Here is a 22,279-nt window from a genome sequence, read left to right on the forward strand (position 1 = left end):
GCAGATGCTGACGATCTTTCTCCCACTGGCCCCCGCCAGAGCTCACCAGCGTTCCAGCATTCCTAGCCCGGCGTTTGGGTACATTAATGATGTTCGCTCACGTACGCGGTGGCGGATGCAGCTAAAACCTCCCAGCCTCCCTTCTATTGCGTCCGAACCGAAACCTCAAACCACAAACACTCGCTGGACAGATTAAACAACAACAAAAAAAACACAAACAGGAAACCTCTGGCTCATCCCGGTACCACCAACACCGGTGACGGTACCGGTGACATGCGACCTTCGATGTTTGCGACGGGTATTATCATAATGGTGATAACCATATAAAAATAATTATTTGCCACCCAAGAGAATCTGCTAGCCCGCGCTGATCAAAAACCACTCAGATTTCGCTTGTCTGGGACATAGTTTATGCAATGTGACAGGTCAGAATTCAAAGGAAGTGTGCTGTATAAGTTTATATAATTTATATTACTGCTTTACCAAAGGCTTAGAAGAAAGAATTTACCTTTTGTCATTGCCTCTTATTTTTCTGAGCTTATATAAAAAGGCGTTCGGGATAATTTTGACAGTCACCTACAGAGAAAGAAAAAAAAATTTATGGCAAAATTAATCATCGGGGAATTTTTGTTTTTGTTTTAGAAATACTAGCTTACCATGTATTTTATTCATTTTATTCAAAATATCCGCCCTCGGCTTCTATTACGGCCTCCACCCGTCTCCGGAACCGGAAACAAGCCCTGGCGACAGTTTCGCGGGGTAGGGCCGCGAAAACGGACCTGATTTTCGCCATCAGCTCCACCTTGGTGTTGCTGGAGGTTCTGTTGGTGTCCCGTTCCACCGCGCCCCACACGAAATAATCGATTGGATTAAGATCCGGGGCGCTGGGAGGCCACACTTTCGGCGCGGTGAAGTCGTTGAAATTGGCCGCCAACCACTTTATCGCTTTGGAGGCTGTATGGTTCGGGGCGGAATCCTGCTGGAACACGTACGGTCTGCCGTTGGCCACTCTCGTGATCCAAGGCTTTACGACGGTGTCCAGCATGGAAATGTACCCGTCCGCGTTCAGCCTCAGCCCCTGCTCGAAAAAGTGGGGCGACATCACGTCCCCTTCCGATGACACGCAGGAAAACACCATCACCGTCTGGGGGAACTTGGTTTGTGGCACGTCCGCCGGGCAGTAAGCCAGCCACCGGTTGTTCTGGGTGTTAACTGTGTCGGCGGTTGTCGCGTCCGGCGTGGATCATCATGATGCATGTGATCCGCTTCCACAATGTACTCTTTTTTGGCATTTTTTTATCAAGGGATGTGTTCGCTGCTTGTTCCGTACACTTTTAGCTGTCGAATGACGTATTGCTTGTTTTCCTAGGCCTACTCCATCACGAGTTAAAAACAAAAATGTAACTGTCAAAATTATCCCGAACGCCCTGGGCTTAATTATCAAGAATTAATTTCTCAAAGATTTTCTGGGCTTAACGATCTACTAAATCATGTTGGTCACCGAATGAATGTATTTCCAAAATTGGGTTGTCTGTTTTCACCACGGGGTGAAGGGTTCGAATGGGAAATCCACCTCTGTCCTCTCCGATCTCTCCAAATTGTATTGCTAAATTGTCACAAATAATCTAAGACAGTAGCGTTTTTCACACAAAAAATCCTCTTATTTGAAACTTTGTCTACATTTTTTCCATGAATTTTAAAATATTTTATAAAACAAACTGCCCCAGCTTGACTTTTTTGTGCTACATTGTGGTTTTTTTTTTTTTGAGAGTGCGTGTGTGTTTTTATCCCCCATCAACCGCCCATGTAGCGCAAGTCAAAAAGCTTCATAAACCCCATAAACACTCCATCAATTCGACTGCAGCTTGTATCCGCAAAACCAGCGCAAAGCGCATGCAGCAGCTGGTTGATTGGTTAACAATGGTGACGCGCGATCATTCAGCAGCAGCGTAAATTTTCTTTTATAATCACATTGAAACACATCATTGCCAAAAGCACAACCAAACTGCAGCAAAACGGCCCTGGATCATGGTTCCTGATGCCGCCACTCGACAATAACACATCCGCTAAAAATAAATTGCAATATAAGTTGTTGCGGCACCGGCTGAGAGCCGGTCGGTGTCGGTGCACGATGCGACTATAATATACATCAATTTGCAAAATCCTTTTGTACCACCGTCGCACCGTTTGTTCGTTTGTTCCAGGGATAACACCATCCAGTCCTGCACTGGATCTATCCTACCGGAGAAAGCAATTTTTAGTTGATTGCACGAGAAAAGAAATTTGTTAAACCAAATTACTCGCCGTAATGTACCGCTAATAACATGACAGACGCAATAATAAAATGTACAAAACAGAGAGAGAGAACAAAAAAAACACCCAACTCAATGCACCCGGACAAGTGCAATTGATTTGTATCTATTCAATGCAGACCGGGCAGGATTTATTTTGATTGTCTGCTTTATCCTGTTTACCTCAAGCCGAAACGGCGCGGAATGCGCCGAGATGGGGTGATGAAAAATAAATTCCACACATACACAAGCTCCCTTTTTTTTGCCAATGTTTCCATTTTGTATACGGTGCAAAACAATTCGAACTATTGATAATTAAATAAAAAGAGAGGTGGTCCACTATGGTGCCTCACGTGCATCATAACACAGCAGCAACATCTCATTAGAAGAGCGTGTACGAAGAATATTATTATACGATTATAGAATGCAGAACATCAAAGCACTTCTACGAGGGACGCCATTTTTTTTTTGCACTCTATTTTTATGCATAAAATATGTCAATAAGCAGCTATAACGAGACGCGAAAAATCATTAGTGAAAAAATAATGATAATGTTTGCTTCACATAAAAGTGTAGCAATTGTTGAATCTCTTTGAGCTTTATTAACTTGTTTATCTGTTTTGTGCATCGATTGATTTTATATTTGTTTAAATGATTGAACAGATATACAACACACTAACCCGAGGTGTTAAACTCGAATGGCAAACATATCTAGCTGGAGCGATCCAAACGCTCTCGAGCTTATAACATCAGCCTAAATCGATTGACAATGTTCACCAAAATCATCGCAAAATCACCTTCCCAGATGGTGATAGCCCTATACCTCCCTCCCATCGGTCTCTTCGAAAAACTGACACCAGTAGTAGCTTTTTAATGATGTGCCATCGCTTGCCAAAGCCCCGCTGGACCTGGAGCACTCTGACAGGCTTGCGAAAAAGGCACAATCCTCGTTACGAGCGCTCGTTCGAAAACAAATTCCAAACCAATCAAAACTACTATTTCGGGTTCGGTGGATGTGATTTCTGTTTATGGTGCGATATCCCGCCCGAACGAGAACCCACCATTCCCCGAAGGGTATGCCGATTATAATAGATCGAATGGGAGCAGGAAACGTGGTGCCATACACGCACACACCCGACCGACTAGTTTTCGTAGGACAAACTGAAATTTCCGTCACAGTGTGCTGCAGAGTTTTCTTGTTTCAAATATATATTCGTTTCTCCCTCCCATTCGAATAGAAGAAAAAAAAAACCCCTTCGGATCGGTTCAAATCCGGTGATGTCCCACACACATACTAACGCCTTTGTCTTTCCTTGTATCGTTGCAGATTTAGTCCAACTCGTACACCGTCGCCCTGGGACGGTATACGGATAGCGGATAAGTTTAGTCCGGTCTGTCCCCAGCGACTGCCGAATGTAAATAACGAAACAGCAGCTTTAGATAAGATGCCAAAAGGACGACTGGAGTACTTGAAACGTTTGCTACCTTTTTTACAGAACCAATCGGAGGACTGTTTGTATTTGAATGTATTCGCTCCAGTTCATGGTGAGTAGCACGGGACGGAGCAACGTTTTCCTCATCGCGCGCGTACCATTTATTCTCACTTTCTTGATCTCGGTTTCACACACTCACTCTCACCCGCACAGCCACTCAAAGTGACAAGAAACTGCCTGTTATAGTATTTTTACACGGAGAATCGTTCGAGTGGAACAGTGGCAACCCGTACGATGGCACCGTGCTAGCCAGTTACAGTGATTTAGTCGTAGTTACGTTAAACTATCGGTTAGGTATATTGGGTAAGTTTCAATACTTCTAAGAGAATTGCGAAAATCGTTTTTCACTATAGCCAAAGGACAGCGATGTGGGTTGATGATGCTCGATGCAAAATCCTACCGGCCATTCCTTCCCCAACTAACGCCGCAACTACTTCTACTACCACTACTACTACTACCCATTAAAAACCACTCTGAGCAAATGTATCTCCATTCATCAATCATGCAGGATGATGAATAACCCCAGAGGCTAAGTTTCTGCCGTCTTTTACCATCCCTCATGGCCACTCTCTTGTCTGGAAAATCCGTTTCTCTTTCAAGCAAGGGAGGGCAAAAGATGCTGCAAGAAATATCCTCAGATAATACAATCCATTTCCGATCATCGCATCCGTCCGGTGTTTGGGGAGCTGCCGGTTATGAGTGGGACTATTGATAAACATCAAAAGAAAATCCGGTGGTGATCGGCCATTTTGCTGTTTGCTTCCCGGTGCAGTGCAACCGAACCCACGGTTGGCGGCCTCCCCTTTTCATTAAGTTAATCGATTATTCATTTATTATTCATTCGGCTTTACTCGACTTTCGGTGAGGGTTTGAAGTTGTTTCTCCGCAGCCGCAAAGCATGAATTTGTTAATGGAAAAGCAGCGAAAGCACGATGATCGTTCAAAAAAAAAAAAACGCTAGCCAAACTCACCCTCCCTGTCGATCTTGCACTTTGACAGGTTTTCTAAATGCCAATCCAAGTCCGCAGCTGCGGGCGCGCGTAGCCAACTATGGCCTGATGGACCAGATGGCCGCCCTGCACTGGGTGCAGCAGAACATTGCCAAGTTTGGCGGTGATCCGGCAACGGTAACGCTGGCCGGTCATGGGAGTGGTGCCGCCTGCATCAACTTCCTGATGACCTCACCGACGATGGTGCCGGGGCTGTTTCATCGTGCCATCCTGCTGTCCGGTTCGGCTTACTCGTCCTGGGCGTTGGTCGAGGATCCGGTTGTGTACGCGCTCAAGCTCGCCAAGGAGGTGAACTGCTCCATCCCGGAGGATCTGATCAAGAACCACGAGCAGATCGTCGACTGTTTGCGGGACGTCCCGCTGGATGAGCTGTTCGGGGCGGACATACAACCACCGAGCTTCCTGAGCGCGTTCGGTCCGTCGGTGGACGGTGTCGTGATTAGGCCCGGTCGCTCCAATCAGGACATCGACGAGCTGCCGGTGCGTGGAACTTCGAAGCGCTCGCAAGGTGCGGCCGGTCGGTACGATCTACTGTTCGGTGTTGTTACCGGGGAAGCGCTGTGGCGCTTCAGTGCGGTCGATATACAGAGCGGGTTCGAGGGCGAACGGCGTGACAAGATCCTGCGGACGTACGTACGCAACGCGTACACTTACCATCTGAGCGAGATCTTCTACACCGTGGTGAACGAGTACACGGACTGGGAGCGTACGGTGCAGCATCCGATCAATATGCGCGATGCGGCCGTGTCGGCACTGTCCGATGCTCAGTTCGTTGCGCCGCTCGTACACACGGGGGACATGCTGGCACCACCACCGCCCCTGCCCGGTCAGGAACCGTCCGGGCCGAAATGTTTCTTCTACGTGTTCGACTACCAGACCAAGGATGGCGATTATCCGCAGCGTATGGGTACCGTCCACGGGGAAGACTTGCCGTACGTGTTTGGCGCACCGTTGGTGGATGGGTTTAACCATTTCCCTAGGAACTACACCAAATCGGAGGTGGCACTGTCGGAAGCAATCATGGTGTATTGGGCTAATTTTGCTCGTACCGGGTAAGTGAAACATTCGACAATCGACAATAGGTCTTGTAACATCCCAATTTCTACCATGGCATGCCTAAAACCCATAAATTGTTACCCATATTTCCACGCTCAATAACACCGGAGCACGTGCTGGTATTAATTTTACCATGTTTGAACGTGTTTTACACGACCGCCAGCATTCTTTGCCGGAGCAATATTAAGTTAATCGATTCCACAATTCCACTGTGATCCAATGGGAAAAATTCAATTTAATTTTGCTCAAACAAATTGCAGAAATGATGCTCCGCCGTTGATAGTATTGAGCTGTAGAATCAATCCTGCAAACCATTTCCAATTCCTTCCTCTGTGTGGCTCTATCCTCGTACATGTCGTGGAAGTGGAAATTCATGGAAAACTCTCCACAGCTCTGTCTCTCTATCCATGATGCGAACCTACCAATCACATTACCGGGTTCATTTGATAGAAAACCCTTCCTTTTTCCACTCGCCCAACCCTCCCTGGGTCATGCAAAATTAGCTCAATTAACGTCATTAAATCTTTTTCCTCGATTTCAACATAATCCAGCAACCCTAACGAGCACCATCGGCAGGACTCGATTCTGGCTGCTTCCCGCGAACGGAATCGCTTCCGCAGCATCAACTGGGAGGAGTACGATCCGGTGCATCAGAAATATCTAGAAATTGGTAATACCACCCTTTCTCCCCCTTTCTCTCTCCACACACACACACACTCTAGCGTCCTATTAAACGGTATGTGTTTTCCATACCCTCCGTAGGTATGAAACCGCGAATGAAGAACCACTTCCGGGCGCATCAGCTTTCGATCTGGCTGCGGCTAATACCGGAGCTGCACAAAGCCGGCATGGAGGACGTGATAGCGAGGCACAATCTCTTCAAAAACCACGACGACATGGACCTGTACGAGGGTCTCGTCAAGCCAGACTCGTTCGCCGGCCGGCTCAACTACCTGGAGGACAATCTCAAGCGGCGAGGTATGCTCACGGGCGGTGAACTAGGGCACGCACTGCACGCCAACGGTAGGTTTTGCAATTTTCGCACGCCTTTTACAACAACAGAGTAGCGTTTTTTTTGGTTTTTGGTGGGGACGAATAGGTGGCACAGCTATGTCCGATACGGTTTGCTGACCACAGGCACGGATGGAACGCCGTTTACCGCGAATGTAGAAACGGTGTACGTAATTTATTTGGAAATGTTAGATCACTCCCGTTGGCAAACACGTTGCCTGGGTTCGTTCGACCTTTTGGCGAAATTCTCTAGCATCAGGCGCTAGTATTCCTCTTCATTTAATGAATATGTTTGAGTTGGGTGCACGAAGTCCGATGCTTCATTGTTCTTAAATCTGGACTAATTTAAAGTTATTTTGTAGGGAAATTTGTACCGTAGTTTAGTAAATATTCTATAGTATTTTATTTAAGCTTATATATTCCTATATCCTTACCATTGTAATCGTTCCCTCTCTCACACACACCCAGTCGTCATGACAACAGCGGAACCAGTCCTACTAACGACCTGCATGCCGGTCGGCAACTACAGCGCTCTAGTGCCAACGGCTACCATCCTGAACGCCACGACGGACACCTTGGCGGGTCTGGAAGCGGCCGGCTATGCGGCGTACTCGACCGCGCTCAGCGTCACCATCGCCATCGGCTGCAGTTTGCTCATACTGAACGTGCTCATCTTTGCCGGCGTGTACTATCAGCGCGACAAGACGCGGCTCGAGGTGAAAAGCCTCCAGAAGCAGTACCAGCAGCGGGGCGGCGGCCTACACCAGCAGGGTCCGTTCGATCCGATCAAGCACGCCCACTACCATCTCGGCCATTCGCAGTCGGCGAACGTGATCGTGGACGTGGAGAACCACGATACCGGTGCGCTCATCCTTGCCGGAGACGTGAAGTCACCTCATATCTGTACGAACGCGATGCAAATCAGCGTCATGAAAAGTGGTTCCCCTGGTGGTGTTGGTCACGGGATGGACAATCGTGGAAATGGTGGTGGTGGTGGTGGTGGTGGAGTGGGTAGTGGTGGTGGTGGTGGTGGTGTCGGTGGAGACACCACAAGCTGTAATGTACCGGCTCCGAACGTGACGAAGATGCCGCTACAGGCAAACAACACCTCGTACGGTACGACCAAGCTTCCGCCTCGAAGCGAACACATCGCCATTCCGATCAAGAACTCTACCTTCATCGGTACCGGGGCCGGTACGGGTGGTGGAACATTTGTCAGCGGTATGATGACACTGCCAAAGCCCAGCTCACAGCAGCACCAGCAGCAGCAGCAACAGCAGCAGCAACAGCAAGTGCACATCCCGATGAGCTACAACCGTAACGAGTGTATGACGCTCCCGCGCAACATCGGCGGAACCGGACTCAGTGCATCGTCCGCCGGACCCAATGCAGGTAAACCGAGACTAGATTTCATGACCACACCGATATGAAAACGGACCACCACTACTACTACTACTACTACCACCACTAAACACCATGACGAATCTCACCTTGCACACAAAACCAATGACCACGAGCACCCTTACTATCACCACCATCATCGGAAGAAACTTCCACGTGTCCAGCGTTCGGCTATTCCTTTCCCTTTTTTTCTCCCTGTTTTCCCAGACGCTTATCCTTCGCTCCTTGGCTCTTTGCGTATCGGTTTTGGTTAAGTACACCAGAATCGCCCAAACATCCCAACGAAATGTTCTGCCCTATTAGTCAGACAGCAGCCACTCTATCTCACGCAGGCTGGCTGGCTGGCTGACAGTCCCTTGTCCATCCAAACCACTCATTCGTGCGAATGGAGGATGAGAATTTGCAGTGCTCCTTTTTCCCTGTTACCAATTAAGAACACGTCCGATGTACACGGTCTCAGGACGAAAAAGGGGAACAGTATACGAGCAGCGCTTCTCGACGGAGCGCGGTACAACACATTAGGACGATTATGATTCTTATTCGATCGCAGCAGGAAGAGCACTGGCCGTACGCCAAGCCAAACATTCATTCTTCTGTCTAGTGTCCTTCTATCACAGAAGGAGGGTGTGTTCTTTCCATTGTTCCATTCGTTATACTTTCTCATTATCCGTTATCTGATTGATTGTTAGTGAGGATGACCCTACGAGGGGGCCGCAAGTAGCGCTGGAGTTGCGGGTTCCGCGGCCAGAATCCACTCACGGTGGATTAGTTCGCCACCATTAGGGCAAACACGTGTATTCGATCGTTATTTGAAGTTCGTTATGTTGTGCTTCTCACAACTTTCGCTCGTTCGTTGTTAGGTTTTTCTTTTGCGTTGTGTGTTGTAGTACAGTCGGAGTACATGTTCTGTATGTGTGGGAAGCATTGGAAGATAGTTTAGCACAGTAGGGAACCGTGTACGGACGGAATGATAGAGAGATAGGGTGAAAGGATGTTACCGTGTTAAAGTAACCGACCGAGCTCTAACAGAAACCAAACCAGAACAGACAAACGTGTTACAATGCTAAGGAAACCCTGTACCTATACGGGAAAAAAAATATATCAGTAAATAAATACGAAGACAAACAAACACAAAGAAAAAACCTTTTAATCTTACCATTTGCGGGATTTTCACTTGTTCCGAAAGCATATGTTTCATGCGTCACAGTGTGTGACGGCTTCAGGGGTCTTTCAGTTAGTATGTGTTGTACACGGTAGGTGTAAGATAAGCTTAATAAAACCTCATTTTTTTGTGTTTAGTTTACAGTTCTTAACATAACCATACGAACACTTGTTTTTTTTATATATATTTTTTATTCAAGTTCGAGTAAGTTATAGACAATACAATAGAGTGTCACCGTCATTTTTATATGGTTTTTCCAGTTATTTTTGTTTTCGTTCTCCACAATTTTTAAGGCTATTTGCAGATAGTTTTAAATAAGTTTAAAAATACTCTATGTTTTTTTACAAAAACTTTAATGGATTGATAAAAATCATGCTCTAGTTAGTTAAAAAAGTAGAGCCGTCATACAGCCGTCAATTAAATAAAAATCTTCTCCTTGGCTTAACGACCTCTAAGGTCATGCCGGCCATCGAAAATGGCTTTCTAGACTGCCGATACCACGTAGTTGGTTAGTCAATCCTCACTACGGGGGGACGGTCCAGATGGGATTTGAACCCCGGTCCTATCGTTTGAAGACCGGCGCAGCTGTCCCCTACTCCACCGGGCCCCCCTTAAATAAAAATAAATAAGTTAGAAAATATATAAACCAATACTTAATCCTGTATTTTTTTATATTTTTAACAGACCATTGACAGCAAAACCGAATTTAGCTGTTTGTCACTTAACATTTGAATTAACATTTACAAAGAATTCGGCATGAACAATAGTCTAAAATTCATGTTGAAAAAAATTAAAGTAAAATAGTAATAATATTAAAATGTCACAAAATATCTGTAAAAGCATCTAAAATTGCATGAACGAAATCAAAAATTTCTGGTAGGACGTCAACATACTACGGGACGCCACCATAAATATGTTCGAAAAATCGTGAAACAAAATATCTCAGGAAAGCATAAAACGTATTCTGGAAATTTTCAATAGACCAAGGAAAAGCGTCTGCAATCTTAAAAAGGTTTTTAAATATATGATATTTTCCCTGTAACAAAACACATATTTTGAACCTTTTTGGATAAAAATAGTTGCCATTCAGTATTTGTATTCCATTTTTTATGTTGTAGGGGTTTCCACTTACATTTATATTTAAAATATGATACCCATGTGATGATCGATAAATGAATAAATGCAGAGAACATTTGCTAAAAAATCGATGTATTACAAATGGGCAGGAAAAATCGGAAATTTACCTTAAAATCAGGACAACGATTAGGAGTTTCATGCTCAGCAAACAAGCGTTCGTATAATTATGTTAAAGATTGTATGTCACCATAGCCTTTTCTCGTCTTTATCCACCATTCACAACTACCTGACTTTCGGGGAGTTTAACCTACCAAACTCAGGTCTAAACAGCGTATAGTCCAGCCAAGTCTTGACGCCATTCCAGGCGAGTTGTTAAGTCGCGCTTTCGTCTTCTTCATTATTTAAACGACCCATTGAAAGGACAGGGATTACACAACGCACGCTATTGTGTGAATGATAAATTGATTGGGCGAACAAAAAAAACATTAATGAGTCATGAAAATCAACCAGATCAGCTACTTTAAGCTTGATTGATTGTATGGACCACAAGCAGCGTTATTACCGGTCACCGTGTGTTCCACTTTTTTGCCCTCCCCCGTTCGCCCAATATTGAACGAAAATACGTTCATCGCGTTCACCTTTTGTCTGGTCAATAAGTCCGGTGGTTCGGTCTGGTTCGGTTCGTAATCCTACTTGACTCCAGCACACAGCAAACAACAATAACTCCAGGCACCTAGTATTACCACCACGACACAATGGTGAGCACTTTGCCAGCATTGCATTTATTTTCCAACACCACTGTAACACACACACACATCCCCCCCCCCCTGCTTCCCAGCATACACCCCACGCCTTCGTGCCTATGGGAACTATTTATTAACAATTCTTCAACCTCAAAACATCATCCGACCCGTCCTGTCCTTACACGAGGCACCGCAGGAGCGAACAGCAAACAGTAATATCTTTGCCAATGGGCACCAGTGCCCCCAACTCAACCACCCACTGGGTGGTGGTACAAAAGCATTAAATGACAGAGCGCGTTTGTTGAACTGCTGAATGCTTTTAGTGGGACGCACGTGTTAAACAATCCACCCGACATTGAATCAAATTAAACTCCGTTAAAACACGCGTATCCGCGTACTACAATTGCGGCTTGCATGAGTGTGACGGTACTTTCGCTCCGCGCTTATTCCCCGCGAAACTTCCGCCAGGTTTGCGCCTCGAAACGGTCCTCGGCAAGAAAAAAAGGAAGCTTCACCGTTTACTTACACACTGACACCCCTCCCCTAAGGCGGCTGAATCGTATGATGGAACGCGCCATTCGCTAAGACGATTATTTTGTATCAATTATTCGCAATAATATATACCTTTGGCCCTGAGGGTGTTGTACGGTTGTCACTGTCATGCCATGCCACGGTATTTTGCATTCTCGCTGGCACGGAAGAAAGCCGCTAGTCCGCATCGGTTACATCAGGCGCGGATGGTGCTTTGCTCATTCAAACAACTATTTCACTATAATCGGAGCGGGAGCGGTGCAGCAGCACACAATGCCACACGCCGTGCCAGTCAGTATTATTGACTAGCGCACGCACACGCCCGCAATATACCCTGCCTGCCTGGCACACATTCTGAACGAAGTGGCAAACAGCAGAGCCTACAAAAGGGGCGGGGAAAGCATGAGCTGACTGGGGAGGGGGAAGGAAATCCTTAAACGATGCCGCTTCCGCTTCCGGCAGCTTTTCCGGCGACCGCGAAAGATAAAGTGATTAGCGAATGGCTTCGTCGACGCCGGAAGCGTACGAAACTCGTGCAAAAAGGCAAATTAAATACATCCTCCCTCTACCTCTCTCGTTCTCGTTGTGTCCCTACATCCTGTATTCACTTCCCAATTGCCGCACCAACCCTTTACCACCTTTCGGTTACGAAGCGTACCACCACAACATGACAGCAATTTTTAGAAGTGGTTACCTCCGCACCCACTACACTACCAGTCACCCCATCTGCTCCTACCACCCCATACACCCATAATGATGGTACGAACTGGAAAACAAAAATAAAACACCCAGCCCGACATCTGTGGCCCTCGGTACCGTGAGCGGGGTAGGAGCTTTGGTGTGAGCCCTTGCACGCTACCAGCACTTGGCGGCTAGCTTGTACAATTTTAAACACACATAATTTCCTGTTCCAAGTATAACGATGCTAACAAGAAGAAAGTGAACGAAAAAAAAACACACACACACAAAACATGGCACACACGAGGGCACGTTTGGCAATGGCATATTCAAAGCTGTGCTACCCCTTGACTTGTATGGGCGGATTAAGCGCTGCATGCAAGCAAAAGTCTCGAGGGCTTTCCTTGCTGGGTGTGGCCTTACCCAGGGATCGGCGAACGTTTGCACGATCACGACGAATGTCGCCGGGCTGTTTTTTTTTCTCCCTCTCACTCTCCCCCTCGGTGGTGAATTATGATTCCACGCCGTACAGCATCCACATCCAGTCCAAGTCCCAAGGTTTGGCCTAAACGCTAAACGGTTTTGAGGCTTTTGTTTTAAATACTTCAAGTGCGATAAAATCGAGACTCTCAAAGCAATTTCGTTTGGCATTGGGGGGCTGAAGCTGAAGCGTTAGGGCAACAGGACTTGTTAGCTTTAAGTGTGGAAACCTAAACGGAAAAGGTGTGCTAGCGAATGATTGTGCTTATCTTTAAGTTTAGCGGTAGGTTGTTTGCTTGTTGGTGTAAAGGGGGAGAGAGCGAAAACATTTATTTATTTTTTTCGTAAGGACGAAGGGAGGAAGGGCCGTTTTGCTAGCGAAAAACATTTCATTTAAAACACACGCAACAATCGACTGTGTTTTACAATCATGCGTACGTACTTATGGCACAATTTGTTTCCGGAACTAAAAATACACAAGTAAGAACCAGTAAGAACCAGAACCAGGCGCCTGCACCTATGCATGAAGTAATGTCATCTACTGGGATCATCATCTAGGAGCCCTGTATATTACAGGGTTTCCGAGTAGAACATGACATGTGTCATGTGTCAGACATTTCAGGCAAACCCTTTAATATGATTTTCCATTCACTGATACTGATATAATTTTGTTGTTTACTTCAAGGTGGTGTTATGAAATGAGTTAAATTGAAATAGTTTTTGAAAATTGCACCGAATCGGTTGAAGTACCAGGCGCCTCCATCGACGCCTGTGCCAATACATCTATAAGACTTTGCCTTTTTATTTACTGATGCGACATAAAATACCGATTACTTCTGGGGTGTTTCATGTGCTTAAATCCTCTTGGTCATGTTTCGAGGTTTTTCTTCGCTATTCGGAAGCAATTTGCTGTAATGAGAGTATATCTCTTTTATTTGTTTAATTTGATGGCATGATTTTTGCAATATTTCACACTTACTCGGCATTCAGTTAAACATAACCACAAGGTGACTGGAAAAACTTCACAGAATTTCCCTTACAACTGTGCAGCATGCATTTTTACAACCTAATTTATCATTCTTTAGCTTGATCTTTGATTAAATAAAATAATGAATGCAGTATCCTGCGTTGTGAAGCTACAAAAATGCATATACAACACGCTTAATTAGTCTCGAAATGTAATCAGTCAATTAAAACAAAAAAAAGTAACCCATCACTATGAAAAAAATTCTCCCATCAATTGAATAAATCAAATAATATCCACCAAAAGTAATATGCGTGCGTGCCTCACTCACATCCAGCAAATCGTTCCATGGGGGTCAATGGATATGAAAACAGTCTGATAAATTAATTAATTACTTTAACGCAAAACTGTAAACACGCACGCACGTCAGCATTGCTGATCTTCATCAGTCATAGCACTGGATGCATCAGCTAATTGATTCGTTTAATTTGATATTATTTTCTGCATCGACAAACCCACCAGAATAACTGTTCGTGTGTGTGTGTGTGTGCTTAAGCCACCAGTAATGCCTTTCCACCGGCAGCTAGTACTTCATTATTTTGATTGATTTATTGATAAGTATCCGCCCTGCTCAATTAGTTTGTCCTCGCATTCCTGCACCACGCGGTCGAGTCCAGATTAAGTTGCCCGCTTCGTTCATACGAATGCCAATTGGCAAACATTTCTCTACACACTAACCCCGAACCACCGGCTTTTTGGTACGTTTTGCTAGCGATTGTGTAATCGAATTTGATAATTACCAATTAAAGATTATTAAGTTTCCCATTTCACGCATTTTCCATCTACTGCCAGTCGCTGCCCCGTGTTGCCAAACACCGGCCGGGTGTCTGTATGTGTGTGTGTGTGTTTGTGTTAGTTTTTATTGTTAACCCAATTTACATCATACGGATTAGTTCGAGCTTGTAAACACGGTCGAACATGGTTTATAAATTTTGTCACCAGCTCCCGACCGATGCAAACATGCTTGGGACGGCCGCCAATCGAAGCAGGGAAGCGCCAGCGGAGCGGTGGTTTACTTAACCACGTGGAATTTGACGCCTTCTTCGGTCGGTTTTAATTCGCAGCGTAAACAACCGTAAAAGCGGTCACACGCTAACACGAAACTAATCCTATCTGATCCCACAACAAATACAACACACACACCATTCGTACCAGTGGTCGCCCCTTTCCGTTCCCTTTTCCTCACTCACTGTCGGAACAATTCAAAAACAAACACTCACACACACACACACACACACACGCTAACCTTACCATCCGGACAAGCACCAAGACTCGCTAACTAACTCGGTTTCCGATCAGACAACAGGCCCGGGAAACTAAAATTTTACATTTTCCCATTATATTCGATTGCTTTTCTAGATGTGCAGCAAATTAAATTACCACCAAATGGGACCGCCATCGGCATTCATATGCGGGCGGCCCAAACCTGCTCGAGCGGCTCGCCGGAAAACCGTCCCCTGCTCACCGCACAGCAGCAGCAACAAATGACCACTTCCGGCCACTCCCACCATCATTCCCATCACGGTCAGCACGGCCAGCAGCAGCAGCAGCAGCAGCAGCAACATCAAGATAGTCTAACGCAATTAAAATCCCAAAATCTCAAGAACAACGTCTGTCCCCCGCCGCCCCAGCTGCCCCACGCCGCGATGAGCGAGATGCGGGTCTGATTGCATACCGATTGCGGTGATTTGGTCTGAGACGGTAGCGGTGGCGGTTTTTGTGGCTTTTCCGCTAGCCGAACCCGCACCATGCGCTGAGGTTTTTAGCGCCCCCGGACGCACACACACACACACACCCTGATAAACCCGTTGTATTCGTACGGAAAAGGGAAACCCCCAGACCAAGAACAATTCTGATCCAGCCGACCGGATTTCAATATTGCATGCTCCGTCATGCTTTGCCTTCCCACAAAACGGATCGATCAAGATGGATCTGCTCGCACCGATCTTGACGTGGGTCCTGTGCAGCACTTCTCCAGCGTTATGCTTGCGGCGGGCAGACAAAATAAAAAGACACTTCTTGCTTATTGCCCGTCGACCAGCGGTAATGTTGCCGGGCAAAACCAGTTCGACCACAGTACGCTAGCTCGACAAACATGTCACGGAAACGGGATTAACGTAATTCCTTACCCTATCAGTCATCAGCCAGCCCGAAAGCATCGCCCTTTCGGTGAGGAGGGAAAGTGCGTATCGCGTCAATCAATCAGCTGTATGTAAGGCTTTATCCGCTATTCGTTTAGTATGTTTTACGATAATCTCCCGATTCCTAAACAGGCGCAAGACTATATTTACTTAACTTAATTGTTTTCTTTTATTTTTCGCCTGAAACGTTCGCATTATTATTATATCATACAGCAACATGTTTGTGTGTTTGATTCTAGCTTAATTAACTCAACTACACACACTGCAACGTTAAAAGTTCCTCAAAGTTTTCTTCACTTAAAAGTTGGCCACGTTTGTACACTACTTATACGGTGCGAAAGAAGAAAATAAAAGCTGTCCACACACGACATTTGACGACAGTTAACGCTTTCCTGCTTCCAGTGTGCTTCAAACGAATGCTAGTTTGGGAGTTTGCTGTGCGCCCTTAACACATGCACACACACACATAATTGAGTTTGTCAACACTTTACGTTGTCACGCTTGACAACGCTTCAGAGTTTAGTTTTCCACAAGTTTGGCCCATTTTAGTTCGCACGTTGAAACTATGTTTCGGAGAGTTGCTTTTCAAAGGCATTTTTTTTTTTTTTTTAGTTGAATTAGTCATGAGTTGCAGTGCTATCAGTTATCAGATTTTTTAATCTATTTTCACTACACTTCGATGGTGTAAAATTTTCAATTATGAAGAAAGTAACGCTTTAGCATTTGAATGCATTTATAAGGTCTATAAATTAGTTTTGACGGGTTTTTTTTACGGAGTTACAAAGCTTCAGAGGCATCGAAAGGCCATCGATTTTATTCAGAAGAAAGTAATTTCCGCCAGTTTGTATAACCTTTTCCTATGTTTTGGGCGGATTCCTTCAGCAAAACAAGAAATCCGGTTAGGACGCAATCCATATTTCCAATCCAATTTTTCAGCTCTGGCTTGGGCAATTTTTTTCTGGATCGATGGTACAGATGGTAGTCGGAGGGTGCGGACAGGTGCCACCACATGTGGCCAAGGGTTTTCCTGCAGCAGAATGATTTTGTCATAACTCAAACGCATAAGTTGCAATCGGTAAACGTCACCCGTAGAGGTTTCGTTTGGTTTCGACACTTCGTGGTACACAACTTCCAGCTGGTCCCACCAAACGCCTTGAATGTACCGCTTGGGGGTCGAGGAAGAAGCAGCTTCCGATCTCCGTACCTTGTTGGTCGGCCGGGGAGCGTTCTTCGTCTTCCATGCTAAAATTGCCACTTATGATCGCCATAATATTCCTGGGGTCTCGGTGGATGAAGTTTTCATCACAAAGTAATGAAGAAGTATTCCTCTCAAAAAAACTTTTTTCTGGATATATTATATTCATTCAGGGGCAAGCAAACCCTGAAGATGACGCTTCAAAATAACGGTGTTGCCAGATTTTATTGAAGTAAACGACGCATGTATAAAAAACCTTCAAAACTTATTAATATACCTTATATCTGAAAGAAAACATTTTTCCATTTAGTCGACGTCGTTGCTACTTATCAAATTCAAAATACTATTTATTTGCCGTGCAATAAAGACGCTCCAAATGCTTTAATTAATTCGACTGCATGCAAGCGACCTTTTTTTTCGTTGTTTTGTTCCCACAATTCTGCCCGTAGCGTGTCATGCCTTCCTATTGAAACATGATACAAAACACGATCCCGTTTCCTGCTCGATTTTTGCAACATTGTGCTAAACATCGCATAAAAAAACCCAGCAGGGAAATAGCAAAAACATTGAAACGTAAGGTATATTAACAAAAAAAAAGCGAACGTAAAAAATCACATGCAATCAGTATCGAATCAGAGCGCGCGTTCGTGCGTCACACAAGTATATTTGGGTAATTTGCAGCATGTTGCAACATGGTCCGGTAAACGAATGTTAAGTGTTTTTTTGTAAATTAAAGCAAATATAGCAAGCAACAAGCACTGCGTGTACATTGTAATTGCGTAGAATAATAATTCTTCAATTACTTCAAAACCCCCTTGACGTGCACGAGCCAGGTCGGTGCTGGTGCTTTGACTAAATCCGCACTCTAAACAGGAAATGATACGAAAGTTGTTGTTAAATCACACTATAGTAGCTAATAGGTAAAAAACCCATGATCACACACACACACACAAAAATCCATGATCACAGCCATTCGAATCGATTGAGGGACAAGTTGATAGGCGAGGGAAAGCGTTTTTTTTTTCTTCATTAATTTTAAAATTGTTACGATTTACAACACGAGTTCACTAGCCCTATTCAACCGAAAATGGAAGGTTGTACATATGTTAGATATCGACCGAACGATACGTTAACAAACATTGATACTGTAAAATTAAAATTAAAAAAAAGCTAGCATAAACCACCCACCCATCACAGTCGTTCAATGTTCACTTCAAAACTTACACATTAAGCTCCAGCAACACGATACACATTGATTCGTGGTAAAGGGTTTTGTTTTTTGGTTCTGGAGCCCGAAATCACTGCACTACCGTCAGACATGGGAGTATAAGACTTTTAAGGCAACACCGCATAGTTCTATGGGTTCCCTGGTACAGGTTATTTAAGCAGATAGAAGGATGCGATTGAGACAGAGTAGTTGAAAAGTCGATCCACAGGAACATTACGCGTGTGTTTCACAACAAATTTCACGTGAGTGAAATTTCAACAATGTAAGACAGCAAACACAGCGGGGGTAGCGTGGGTAAGTGATTTGTAAAATAAAATGTAATTAAATATTATTACCGTACACGATGGTGTGGCCAGTCCACAGCAAAGATTCGAATAAACTAAATCAACAAATAGTTTGCAATGATATATCACTTTCTTTTGCGAAACAATGGGGAGGATTAATCAAATGGAATGGTAAGTGGTGTTTTTACTAAATAATTGTTAACAATTTGCCATCCAACTCGTTGCCGATGAAGGATTCCTCGGTAAATTGAGTCCTCTTAGTCTTCCGGAGGCTCCCTAAAAGGAGTGGAAATTTGAGTTTTCTCTTTCACTTTGAATTAAAGTTCGTTAAGTGTCCGATTTTTGTTACCCATTAGACTTCCCAATATACTTCATTGATTGACGGTTAAGGTGTCAATCAATGAAATTGGCGAGGTGGCCAAAGACGTTAAATAAAATGGTTTAAAAATATGTTTACTTTAACCAAAGATCGGCTTAAGTTAACTGTATTTTTCAACGGTTTTGACATCGTTACATTTGCCGAGAAGAATGTTTTCCGATTGGTGTTTCGTATCGTTATGTTAGTATGGAAGAAATTTGCATGTTTGCACCAAAAACTTACTAGAACATCACTTTAAGCTATCTCTTGTAGTTTTTGTTTTATTGTCCAAAACCAAGTATTCGTAAAATTTTGTAGAGTCATGTTTAAAAACCGACTTCGGATTTGTGCTGTACGGTAGAGAAAACGGATCGAATAATTATAAAGATTGCAGCAAGAAACCCAACTTTAGTGTTAAAAAACACGTTGTGAAGGTCATTTTAAATTATTTTTAAAGAAAAAAACAAAAATGAGAGGAAATTACTTAAAATTGAAAAAAAAGTTCAAATTGTGCCACACAATATTTGTCTTGTCGGAAAAAAATTATTTTCCAATCCGTTTTTTAAATTTCCATTTGCTACCTCTTCGAATTCATGCTCTCCTGTTACTCCTGGTCGGTTTTTGCCGCATCGAAATTGGCTCGATTTTGGCCGAAAATTTGCCTCTGGCAGCGACTGGTAGTAACAGGAGAGCATGCATTCGAGGAGGTAGCTGGTATCGACCGAAAAATCGAAAATTCAATCTTAAAATCCAAAGTCAGTTTTAATGTTGCGTTGGAACTTTTAATTTGGAAATCAACTTTTAAAACTGACTTTGGATTTTAAGGTTGTATTTTCGATTTTTCGATTGATCCGAGCTACCTCCTCGAATGCATGCTCTCCTGTTACTACCAGTCGCGCCTGGTGGGAGATTTTCAGCTAAAACCGAGCCAATTTCGATGCAGCAAAATTCGACCAAGAGTAACAGGAGAGCATACCAGGCAAGGAGGTTGCAGATTGATGTTCTAAAAGTGGCCAAAAATATTTTTATTTACGAGATGACAAATATTTTTCCGTGCCATTTTAAATTTGTTCTTCAGTTTTAAGTTTTCTATCTTCATTTTTGTTTCTTTCTTTTAACATCGTTTGAAAGGTCTCAACAACGTGATTTTTGGTCCGATCAAGGCGTGCAGCAAACCGTTAGATGCGTCCGTAGATCACGCTTTTTTTTCCTCACGATCGCAGCAACCGTTGGACGCATCTTTCACATGGGTAGCAAAAATCGGAAACTTACCGAACTTACATTCAATGTGATAAAAGGCTCCAATTGCCACACCACTTGTGGACCCAGAAAAGCTAAAACCGTCACTGGAGAGCAGTCCTTAAAATGTTCAAACTCACATTTCAAATTTTAAAGCTTTCTTAAAGCTTAAGTAAGCATTTTGGTGCTAAATTCGCAGCTGCAACTTGCGATACAAACGAGAATCATTAACGAGAAATTAAAGAAATTATTTGGCTGCAAAACGGAATGCAAACTGAAACGAAAAAAATATTTCTTACTTTTTGGTAATAAATCTTTCTTTATTGATAATTAGAAAGGAAAAAACTATGGCACTAGGATTTGGTTAATCACTTTGTAGTTATACGTGGTTATGCGGGGACTTTGGTGGGTTATTCATTCTAAGACTAAAGGGGACCTCTAGCTGACGAGACCCCCCCCCCCACCCTCTTGGCAGAAGAGACTCCCCTTGCCGACTACGCTCATAGAGTACTCCGCCACTGCCAATACTTCGGATTTGTAAGGCACGTCCAGGCGAGAAGTTGTCTACCTGAAAAAGAGGGACGTGTGAAACCCCTTTTCAAGTGAGACTGCTTGGATGAGACGTCAAATCGTCTTGCTACCCCACCTCAGCCGAAGCCGTGTATTTGGAGCAAAATGCAAACCACATCGTTGTCAAAAATAAGTGTTATTAAATAGTGCGCTGCATAAAAAAATCACATAGAAATATGTATTTAAGTATTTCATAACCAAAACCATTTGAAAATATTTGTAATTGCAAAAATTCTTGAAAAAGGTGCACGTGTAAACCCCACGTGTAAACCTGCTTTAAAAAAAGTGACAAAAAATTTTCAAAAGCCATTTTTTGTCTAAGTAGGTCTGACATCGATAACCATCCTCTGCCATCCAGTACTGATCGAAGTGCACGTTGCCGTTGCACATTAGTTTATTACGTTGGTGGTGCTTGATTTGTTCAGACGTTTACTGCACGCCGTGTAGACCCCGCATCCGTAAAAATTTTCTACAACCATCAGAACCACTACGGAAGAATCAGCTTTGGAAACATCCTGTTCTTTGGATCGAATAGAATTTCTTAACGATTTCGATACCACCATGGAGCAGGAAATCGACGATTTGGATGTAAGTTTTGTCTCCGTTTTTACCACCCATCCCGCTCTGGCATACTAACCAAGGGTTCCGATTACATTCCGGAACAGGCGAATCTACCAACACAGATTGACCCGCCGAGCGTGTTCTCGTTCCCGAGCGACACACTGGCTATGATCGCTCCAGCTCGGCAAAGCATGAAAGTGTCCAAGGATGCACAAGAACCAATGAATCGACGTCGCTCCCGAGGCAGATCGCAGTCCCGCGGTCGTCGTATGGCCATGTCCAAGACCACCCAGGAACAGGAAACACCACCGATGCGTCAACGACGAGCCCGTACACGGTCACGTTCCGCTGCAAACCGTGGAGGAAGCCGAAGCACATCGCGTCGTCGCGCTCGCAGCCGTGCACCGTCCCGTTCGCGATCCCGTTCTGGCCGTAATCGATCGCAAAGCCAGAAGCGAACCAGCCGTACTCGTCGACGCTAGGACGTTCACTCAATGGTGATCGATTCCTAAAGGAGGGAAAAATTTCGCACATTCTCGTGTATGCCGTGATTTCCTTCATTTTTAAATTTGGTTTTGAAGTTGTTAGAGAAGCTTAAATTTTTATAACCTACTTTCATAGACTAAATTGCACATGTAATATGCTACAAACGCGCAGTAAATTTTCGATTACTATACAAATATATACACCTCCGCCTAGGTTTTGATGTGTTTGTGTAGGGTAAATATGGGCAAACAAGACACACA

General features: G+C 44.3%; 2 protein-coding genes across 2 annotated transcripts in view; both read left to right on the forward strand.

Moving 5' to 3' along the window:
• LOC126556873 (neuroligin-3) overlaps window positions 1–15,660 on the forward strand; it is a 57,924-nt gene extending 42,264 nt beyond the window's left edge. The window contains exons 2-8 of the mRNA XM_050212418.1: window positions 3,619–3,836; window positions 3,938–4,087; window positions 4,784–5,846; window positions 6,402–6,520; window positions 6,613–6,873; window positions 7,330–8,253; window positions 15,317–15,660. Coding sequence (XP_050068375.1) covers window positions 3,619–3,836; window positions 3,938–4,087; window positions 4,784–5,846; window positions 6,402–6,520; window positions 6,613–6,873; window positions 7,330–8,253; window positions 15,317–15,624 — 3,043 coding nt within the window. The 3' untranslated portion in view covers window positions 15,625–15,660. The remainder of the gene's footprint in view (window positions 1–3,618; window positions 3,837–3,937; window positions 4,088–4,783; window positions 5,847–6,401; window positions 6,521–6,612; window positions 6,874–7,329; window positions 8,254–15,316) is intronic.
• A 5,873-nt stretch (window positions 15,661–21,533) lies between these two features.
• Window positions 21,534–22,015, forward strand: LOC126559417 (serine/arginine-rich splicing factor 6-like). Its single transcript, XM_050215571.1, has 2 exons — window positions 21,534–21,560; window positions 21,638–22,015. The coding sequence occupies exons 1-2, from the start codon at window positions 21,534–21,536 to the stop codon at window positions 22,013–22,015; spliced, it is 405 nt and encodes a 134-aa protein (XP_050071528.1).
• The last annotated feature ends 264 nt before the right edge of the window (window positions 22,016–22,279 follow it).

The sequence above is a fragment of the Anopheles maculipalpis genome, chromosome 2RL (genome assembly GCF_943734695.1).
Source record: "Anopheles maculipalpis chromosome 2RL, idAnoMacuDA_375_x, whole genome shotgun sequence".
Classification (NCBI taxonomy): Eukaryota; Metazoa; Arthropoda; class Insecta; order Diptera; family Culicidae; genus Anopheles; species Anopheles maculipalpis.